The sequence below is a fragment of the Galeopterus variegatus genome, unplaced genomic scaffold (genome assembly GCF_000696425.1).
Source record: "Galeopterus variegatus unplaced genomic scaffold, G_variegatus-3.0.2 Scaffold4575, whole genome shotgun sequence".
In the NCBI taxonomy this organism is placed as follows: domain Eukaryota; kingdom Metazoa; phylum Chordata; class Mammalia; order Dermoptera; family Cynocephalidae; genus Galeopterus; species Galeopterus variegatus.
The window spans coordinates 149,714-160,015 of record NW_007730686.1 but is presented as its reverse complement, the minus strand read 5'-3'; the positions used below and the strand labels follow the sequence as shown (position 1 = coordinate 160,015).

The 10,302-nt window shown below is 34.5% G+C and overlaps 1 protein-coding gene across 1 annotated transcript in view; it reads left to right on the top strand.

The window, feature by feature from the left end:
- LOC103603374 (doublecortin domain-containing protein 2-like) overlaps positions 1 to 645 on the top strand; it is a 5,008-nt gene extending 4,363 nt beyond the window's left edge. The window contains exon 2 of the mRNA XM_008587871.1: positions 544 to 645. Coding sequence (XP_008586093.1) covers positions 544 to 645 — 102 coding nt within the window. The remainder of the gene's footprint in view (positions 1 to 543) is intronic.
- Positions 646 to 10,302: the final 9,657 nt, after the last annotated feature.

Here is a 10,302-nt window from a genome sequence, read left to right as displayed (position 1 = left end):
GAGAAATGCAGCCTCTGCATTTTGATTTTCTGTCCTACTCTTATCTGTATGATGATACTTGGTACCATATTCAGAATGAATTTGTGAATTCCAGTAGAAAACTAAAATTCAAAGAGCACTAGGCATGAGCTGGCTCCATGTGATGAGAGAGTAGAACTGCTGCATTTTTTTCTTTTCTTGTCTCTGAGAAGGCTAAACCAAAGAAAGGTATAAATATGCTATTGAAAAGAAAAGCTCAAAAGGAAGTAAAGAAAAAATTGAGAAAAATAAAGCCTGCAGCACAAGAAATGAATCTGTGCCTTTAAATCACATAGTGAATTATGGTCCCAGAAGGGGCTTCTGTGCAAGTAAAGTTTTGGGAATGGTGCGTCCACCAGGTAGTGAGAGACTAAGAAACAAATGGAAGCCAAGGAACCATTTTTAGTTGAATATTCTATATGATTAAATAGAATAATCGAGTAACATGTCTTTCTTTCTTTTTTGTAAATTTTATTACCTTTGTAAACCAAAGAGCTAAATATCTTTTGCTCTGTTTTCCTCCAGGCTGATTTAGACCCTCAGAGACCACCGAGGCCAGAAGTAAAAATCACTAGTCCACAAGAAAATGACAACAACGAACAAAACAAGGACTGNGGCCAGAAGTAAAAATCACTAGTCCACAAGAAAATGACAACAACGAACAAAACAAGGACTGCGCTGTCGTGGCATAGATGACTTTTAAAAGCAGAGTATATGGATTATAAGAAAAATGAAGGGTTATCATACTTGAATAATGAACACGTAGTTATTGATAAGTATAATGTGACAGTGTGGTTGAATACTACCTTCTAAATCTTAAAATTAGAAGACTAATGGAAAGATTAGATAACTGTTAGTAGCTACAAGAGGAGAATGACTTATTTTTATGGCATGTGTTTTGAAAAGTCATTTACAAAAATTAAATAAGAGAGACAGAAGAGAATTTGCACTGAAAGAGGATTTGCCTGCTTGTCTTTGTAAGGAATAAAAAAAAATAGGATCATTCCTATTATATACTTTATTATAGATTTAGAAGCAAGATTATTATATGGCAGCTTATTCTAAAGTACTTAATCTAAGAAGTCATAGAATTTTAAGGAATTGGTAATAGGAAAGCATATACTATTTTCTTAAAGCAATAAACTTGAATGAACAAATTGCAATGTAGTTTCAGAGATAATTTGGAGATGGCAATAGATCGAAATGTTTTCATGACTTATTGACATACTTTCCTTCTCCTTACCAAAATCCACCTAAACAAACTAAAAAGACAGTGCAAGGTATTCATTTTGGTAGGAGGAAGCATTTGTTCAGAGTGTTGGTGATTAACATTGGCGTGCTCTCCCTGAAGTGCTTTCAGGTTTTAATGCTCGTGGCTGTGATGGCACATACTCAGGGAGGGATTATAAAGGAACACCCAGTCATCTTTCTGAGCCTGGCTGGATGGTTTGCAAATCTGGAAATCCTGTGGATTTTCACTGATCCAGCCTACCTTTACCAATAATATCCCTTCCGTCTCCCTCCTGTTAGTATGTGAGAAAACTCGATATTGATTATTTCCAAAATGAGGTTTTTCCCAAACAGTTTTTTACACAAAATAAGACTATATAATTGGAAGAAAAAAATAGGCTATATGGAGAGTTTGTTTCTGCTTTTTGCCTTATTTCTATTAGGACTCTCTTATGATATTTTTTGCCCTAGAGATATCAGCAAATATTTATTTTCCTAGCTGAATATATTTAGACTTTCAAGCAGATTCATTTCTATATAATTAGAAGCAAATCTGATAGAAATTGTTGAAAGCTTTACAAAATTTTCGTAATGAAACCAGTTCCTGATTATAGCTTTGTGGACTGATTAATTTACAGTTGCCTTGTGAGGTATATATGGGGAGAAACGTAATTGCATTAGTTTTTTGAATTCTTAAGAGATGATGCCGCTCTTCCCTAAATATGGAAATAATATATTTTTCTCATATTAAAGGATATATTTTTTAATTATGTAGAGCTGTACATTTGAAGTTTGAACTTCTAGTGCTTTCATAAAATTATTAATCTTAAGTTTAAAAGATTTTTTTTTTCCTTTCCAGGTCTCATAACTAACCATTTGGAACCAAAATAGATGGCAGTTATATAAAGCACTTAATAATACTATAGAAAATAGATGTATTTTCCCTAATAGCTGTTTTAGTATTTTCCACAAATAGGAAGTACAAACAGAGATTATAATGTAACAGTATTTAAAGAGATAATAACATAAGGATATACTAATCTGGGAGGATGAATAGTAAATGGGGTACTCTATTTCTGGTCTAAAATCTGGATTGTGCATTCTACTAGTAGGCTTACTTTTTCAAATGGTACAATATAAGGCACGATGGACTACAAGCAGCAATCTTGTGTTGTTAGGGAAATAGACCAACTGGCCTTTTAGTGTTAAATTCCTGCACTATTACTGGGTCTGGGGTTAATAATTTTTAAATAGTTTATAAAAATAAGGGATTATATGTAAGAAAGTATAACTATTTCTCAAGGTGATTCTCTTTTCTTTTTTCAATGAAGAGATTCTGTCTTTTCCTTCTTTAATAAAGATATTTCTTTCTCTTTTTTATCTTGTTATTTTCTTCATTATACTACAAAGCTTAGGTTTTAGGGAACTCCTTAAGAATCATTTTAATGAAGTACAACATTGATATTTTACATGAAAATCAAAGTTTGGTACTCTAAGTATACTACTGGAAGGTAATAGGCCATAANTTTCTCATATTAAAGGATATATTTTTTAATTATGTAGAGCTGTACATTTGAAGTTTGAACTTTTAGTGCTTTCATAAAATTATTAATCTTAAGTTTAAAAGATTTTTTTTTTCCTTTCCAGGTCTCAGAACTAACCATTTGGAACCAAAATAGATGGCAGTTATATAAAGCACTTAATAATACTATAGAAAATAGATGTATTTTCCCTAATAGCTGTTTTAGTATTTTCCACAAATAGGAAGTACAAACAGAGATTATAATGTAACAGTATTTAAAGAGATAATAACATAAGGATATACTAATCTGGGAGGATGAATAGTAAATGGGGTACTCTATTTCTGGTCTAAAATCTGGATTGTGCATTCTACTAGTAGGCTTACTTTTTCAAATGGTACAATATAAGGCACGATGGACTACAAGCAGCAATCTTGTGTTGTTAGGGAAATAGACCAACTGGCCTTTTAGTGTTAAATTCCTGCACTATTACTGGGTCTGGGGTTAATAATTTTTAAATAGTTTATAAAAATAAGGGATTATATGTAAGAAAGTATAACTATTTCTCAAGGTGATTCTCTTTTCTTTTTTCAATGAAGAGATTCTGTCTTTTCCTTCTTTAATAAAGATATTTCTTTCTCTTTTTTATCTTGTTATTTTCTTCATTATACTACAAAGCTTAGGTTTTAGGGAACTCCTTAAGAATCATTTTAATGAAGTACAACATTGATATTTTACATGAAAATCAAAGTTTGGTACTCTAAGTATACTACTGGAAGGTAATAGGCCATAATAACTGTAGCAAAAAATGAAAAAATGGGGACAGTTCTTCTCTTGTATGTGCATATTTTACCACCTGTTGATAAGATATAATTGTGACCCACCTTGAGGAGGTGAATAACAACTTACCTTAAAACACTTTGCCAACATTTTACTGAAAAAAATAATAAATGAAATATATTGTCTAACCAAGGAAAATCATTCACAGAAAATTAAAATAGTGGATGTCATTTTGGAGATGATTTTAGCATAAATAATGAAATTGGCCTCCCAAATGTGGCAGTTTTCTCTGTGGGAATGGTGGTCTCCATGGCAGACTGGCAGTACAAATAAAGTGAGACTTACTGACAGATGTGGGGACCATTTATTTGAGTGGATGGAAGAGATCGTTAGGCTTCATGTGTTGTTTTACAGAGAGAGGGTTCTATGAAAAACTTATGTTGCTTTTCTGTGATAACCGGTATAATGTTTTGAGTTGTTAGTTCTTTGTGATGTTGTATGCATAGATTTCATAGTTTTAATTTTATGAAACTTAATTGTATTTTAAGACACTTGTCAGCAACTGGCTTGTTAGTGGAGTGGAACATTAGGAGTTTTGTAGAGCAAATAAGGATTTTGACTAACTTCGTTTTAGGCTAAGGACATTTTACCTGGCATAGCTTCTGTTAAAGTAGCTATTGAGCACCCTTTAACTTCTAGTTATAAAATATGATGTTATGACCATAACATTTTACTCACTATATTTCTCTGTGGCCATGGGATAACTTTTTATTTATTAAGACTTTTTATTTCTTACTTTTTTTTGGGGGGGATACTAGAATGCCAGACTCATAGGAAGAGTATGATACTATTATGCCTCTTGTTTTAATCTGAAAGTGTTGATTCTTGCTATAGTGTGTAAAGACAGAACCTTTATACTAGAATGCCAGACTCATAGGAAGAGTATGATACTATCATGCCTCTTGTTTTAATCTGAAAGTGTTGATTCTTGCTATAGTGTGTAAAGACAGAACCTTTTCATATATATGTGGCTCGGAGTCAGTCAATATCTCTATAGACTCACAGCTGTGAAGCTATACTAATATGAAATTATCCATGCTAACTCTTCCAGTTTATAACTCATAAACCAATATCCTCAGAATTTTTATTAAATGATCTATCTTATATGCAAAGGATGACGTTCATTCACCTAGAAAAAAATAATCTGTACATTTAAAATTGTGGCTGCAGAACAAGAGGAAGCCTTCTTTATCTCATTAACTAATTCTTCTAAGGAATGAACCCTTCACTTTCATTTTTTGCTCAACGAGTAGCAAAAGCAAAGTTAAAAAGTAGATTAATTGTGAACAGAAAGCATCACATATGAATTGTTGCCAATCTGAACAGAAATATAATACATAGACATAGATATATATCAAATACGTATGCACATGCACTTGCACACTTTTAAACATTAAAATAGCCTCCTCAGGCACAGTGTAATGAATAGAATAAGGCTGTTTGGGGTCAAGTTGAGAGAAGCAATGTGTAAAAACATGAGAGAAAATGCTAAGAAATGATATATATAACGGTGCTTTAAATCTTGGCTCCATAAGACTTGAAGAGATGTAACTTTCTTCTCAAAATAAGGAAGCTATCAGCATTTTAATGAAAAATTTATTCTGGGAAGGGGTATTAAACAAATTTGTTATTTAAAAAAAACCCCCAAACAAGACATATATATCTTGTTTTCCTGAAGCAACTATAGAGTACTGTTCTTTGTCATTAGCCTTAAGTACAATATACTTTTTACTTTAGGTGCAGAATATTTCATATCAACACAGGCTCTGTCAAAAGGTTACTACTGTTTGTGAATGTATGTGTGTGTGATTTACATGAATATATCACGGACTCCTTTTGATAGCAGTAAGCCAGGTGCACCAAAATAGAATGAAAGACTAACTTATTGGCCCTCTAGTTTATATAACGTTTAGGCTCAGTGTGGAAGCATTTCAGCATTCTTGTGTGAAAGTCATGTCCTCCTAGAATGGCACTGTTTTTTCAAAGGTTAGTCTGTTTTTCCAAGGTGATGAGCACATAGAGGTCTTTGTTATTAAATATAATTTTTATAAATACTATAACATTTTTGCTTTTTAAAAAATATCTGTGTATGAAGATGGGTCTGATTTTTGTCCTTCCCATGTGAAATTTGGATATTACTTTCTGTGAAGTTTAAGTGACGTGAATGGAGAATAAAAGAATGTCCCCATATGTTGATTAGGAGGCAAGGAATTAGAAAAGAATTTTAAAATGTCTGGATAACCATAAAGCATTTATGAAATCAGGAGGTAACGAATGGAGCTCCATTGACTTAAGCCAACAATGACTTAGATTTAATCTATGAAGGGGACGAAATGAATTCTTTGTAATTTCATCAGCTTGAGCCACGTAGTTTAATTGAGTGTTTTAGTTCTTGTCAGAAATGTAATGACATATGGGAAGAGGAAATGATTGTAGTCAATTTTAGAAAAATCTTGGAGATAGACTGTTTTGTTTTTCATGCTTCATTGTTTTACTTGTGTCTGACATCTTTAATATGTACAGTAATAATGGGTGATTATTGATGTTGTAAGTAAAGAGTTAAGGGCTGGCCTGGTGGCGCACTTGGTAGAGTGCAGCGCTTGGGAGCGTGGTGGCGCTCCCGCCGAGGGTTCAGATCCCATATAGAGACCGGTCCGCCGGCCCGGTGGCGCACTCGGTAGAGTGCAGCACTTGGGAGCGTGGTGGCGCTCCCGCCGAGGGTTCAGATCCCATATAGAGACCGGTCCGCTCAATGGTTGAGCGCGGTGTGGGCGCGACACCGAGGGTTGCGATCCCGTTACCGGTCACGAAAAAAGAAAAAAAGGAAAAAGGAAAAAAAAAGAGTTAAGCTCATTGTTTCTTATAGGATTTATTATGTTTAGAATGTTTCTCTGAAAGGAAAATTATTTGTTTCAATCAAATTATGTGCATTTAAGTTTTTTCTTCTGTATCAGTGCACACTTAAAAATGCAGAAGTTAACTGTAGCTTTTGAGTAAATAGGTCTGCATTTTATATAATTAAAATATGTTTGGGTGGTTATCATTTGCTTCTGATGTTGTGTTGCTAATATTTCACATTCTAATCCTTTTCATAACATTTTTCACAAACACAGTAGAAATATTGTGATTGAAATCATGTAGAAATTCAGCACATTAAAAGATACTTCTCTTTCTATTTAGCATAGATATTAAACTTCATTATATAAGGAATTTTTTTTACAGTTTCATATTCATGTTTTTTATTTCAATAAAAATTTCAGGTGTATTTAAAAACTAATTTGTTTCTTTTATGAAATGGCTTTATAGAAACACAGATCCAGAATTTTTATGATAAATAAAAATAACTTTAAAAATGGAGAATAGATTATATACGTTACTCACATTTTGTGTACACATATCATAGGAATAAGTTTCCAATTTTACAAAGAGTTTGGCTAAAATTCTGATTCAGTTTGTGGACCCTTCACTATTTTAATTCTATTGAATTAAAATAATTTTGTTTTTCCCTCCATGTTAGAGAAGCAAAAACATTTAAGCACAAGGATTTTGTCTTCTTGATATGTAACAAGATATGTGTGTTTGGATCCCATGACTAAGGAGAGGGCATTAATATACCTTTTGTGCACATGACTAGCTTATCTTTGTTATTCCATAAGAGTAAAAAAGCAAACCTCCACCACAAAGGAGGCATCTAAATGGCCAGAATCAAATCTCTTCAGACTGCGTGGTTAATTGATATTAGAAACTTTCCGCAACCAACAATGACTGTCATTTCTACAAGGTATTGTAAAATTGCTGGCATACATTTGTTATAAAGTACTATTTATGAAAATAAACATAGAGCTTTTCTGCAAGTTTCCAAGTGGTTTTTCACCCCATAATGAGACTTTAGTCTATCAAATGGTTATACAGTTCTCTCAAATGCCCTCCTAAACAAACTCAGTCTTCCATTGAAAAGACACATGAGGCAGGATGTCCTGTACTTCACTTTCTACTGATTTATCAAATTTATTGGTTTAGCAGTAACAAAAATGATTTTAAAATGCAAATAAATAAATAAATAAATAAATACACACTGGATTTAAAACTAAATGAGGCAGCTCTCCTTGGTTTCATTGTATTTGTTCTTTCCGCCTACAGATACCTATGAGGATTGTTTTGGTTCTCCCCTGACTCTTGGCTGCTAATTTATTGGCTTCTCTTCCACTTTCTTTCAATCCTTGAAGTCTTCCTGAGCAATCTCATTCACAATTTTGATTGCAACAACTACCCATGTCCTGTGTCTCCCAAATCTGTGTGTCCAGGCCAGGCTTCTCCCTGGGATCTCCAGACCTGTATATATAACTCTTAGTTGGATATTCCATAGTAAGGTCAAACTCAAATATCCTATTCTTGTGAAAACACATTCTGTTCTTCCATTGCTCATTCTGATTAAATGAGGCCAGTCACCTACAAAACTAGAAATCTGGGAGTCATCTTAAGTTATTGATTATTGCTTTTCTCTTACTCTGGTTGTCAGATCAGTCATTAAATTCCGATTGTTTTGTTTATCTGATGTTAACATAAGATTCTGAGAAGTATTACTTTATTGTTTGTTATTGCTTTTCTCTTAGTCTGGTTGTCAGATCAGTCATTAAGTTCCGATTGTTTTGTTTATCTGATGTTAACATAAGATTCTGAGAAGTATTACTTTATTGTTTATTAAGAGGCTTTTTCCTGATCTTGTTTATTGGCTGTGTGGGTTCTTCTTCATGGATTCATTTGCTTATCTCATTCTTTCTACTGGGTTGTGGACTTTTTTGTTACTGCTTTGAAGGACTGCTTTATATATTCTCCATAACCTTTGCTGATTATATGCTTTACAAATGTCTCTGCCATTTTATGGTTTTTTTCTTCTCTAAAAAAGATATCAGTCCAGAGAAGTTTTAAATATTAATGCAGTCAGATATATTAACCCTTTTCTTTATAGCTTGTGTGCTTAATTTAAAAAATCTGTCTGAACTATGAAGTCAACTGCAGATGCTCTTCAACTTACAAATCGGGTTATGTCCTGATAAACCAATCGTAAACTGAAAATGTTAAGGTCAGAGATGTATTTAATACACCTAAACTACTGAACATCATAGCTTAGCCTGGCCTACCTTATACATGCTCAGAACACTTACATGAGCCTACAGGTGGGCAAAATGATCCAACAGAAAGCCTGTTTTATAATAAAGTGTTGAATATCTCATGTAATTTACTGAATACTGTACTCAAAGTGAGAAACAGAATGCTTGGTTATATGGGTACTTGAAGTACAGTTTCTACAGAATGTGTATCACTTTTACACCATGCAAAGTTGAAAAATCATAAGTTGAACCATCATTAACTCAGTGACTGTCTGTATATCTTCTTTCTAATATTTCTGTTTTGCAATTTTTACATTTAGAGCTTCAACAACAAGGAATGTATTTTTATGTGTGTTATGGATTTAATTTAACTATTTTTTAATATGGATAGCAAATTGTCTTAGCACTCTTTGTTGAACACTCCGTCACTCTGTTTTTCCCCCATTGGTTTATAATGTCACCTTAATCATATACCAAGTTCCCATGTGTTTTAGGGAAACTTTTGGCTGCTTACAATTGGAAGAAATCCAGTTATGGGCTGAATTGTGTTGGACCCCACCTCCCGTCACCCTCCAATTCATGTGTTGAAGCCTCAACCTCCAGTGTGACTGTATTTGGAGACAGGGCCCTTATGGAGGTAATTAAGGTCAAGTGATGTCATAAGGGTGTGGTCCTAATTTAATATGACTGGGCCTTATTAGAAGAGGAAGAGACATCAGAGCTCTCTGTCCACCATGTGAAGACAGCCATCTATAAGACCGGAAGAGAGACCTCACGAGAAACCAAATCTTGCCAGCACCATGATCATGGACTTGTAACCTCCAGAACTGTGAAAAATATAAACCTCTGTTGCTTAGGCCACCCAGTCTGTGCATATGTGCATAGATGCACTTGAGAACTTAGAACTTTCCTCCAGTTTCCTCTGAACACTTTGGATCTTCAGAAATGATCCTCTCCTCCTTATTGGAAGATAGAAGCCCCCCTTTGCTTGAAGACTATGCAGAGGCCTTCAATGAGGGTGGATCACTTACAAGACAATGTTGACCCACCTGCAAGAAGCAGGGTGGCATGCCTAGGGTGAATCCTGAGGGTGTTGGATCAAGTGGGTAAGAATATATAGCAGGATAAGGTGGAGTTTGTCAATTTGGGGGCATGCTCTGGGGACACAAGGTTTAACTCCACAGTAGGGTCCTGGGAGACCGTTCTAATATTCTGCTGGGATGGCTCTTGAAGATTGTGAAATGCACTGGTCCCAATTCAATGAAGTAGAGATGCTGGGCTATCATGGCAGGCTATGGAGGGAGGGGATTAAAAGGCATATGACAGGAAAGTGTTAGGAGGGCTTGTAAGACACGCTGTTTATCAAGGTGATCAGTTTACTCGTGAGCACCAGCATTTTAGAGAAGGTCAGTGGTAGACTAGAAGGAGGGCTAGGAGGTGGGAGATTGCAGAACTGGGCTCTCTACCAGCAATAAAGATGATGGGATCCCAGAATAGCACTTAACCATCAGAAGTAAAGTGGAAGTAATTATTGTTATGGAGAGCAGTATTGGAATGGCATCCAGAGAGCCCTAACTTGCAGG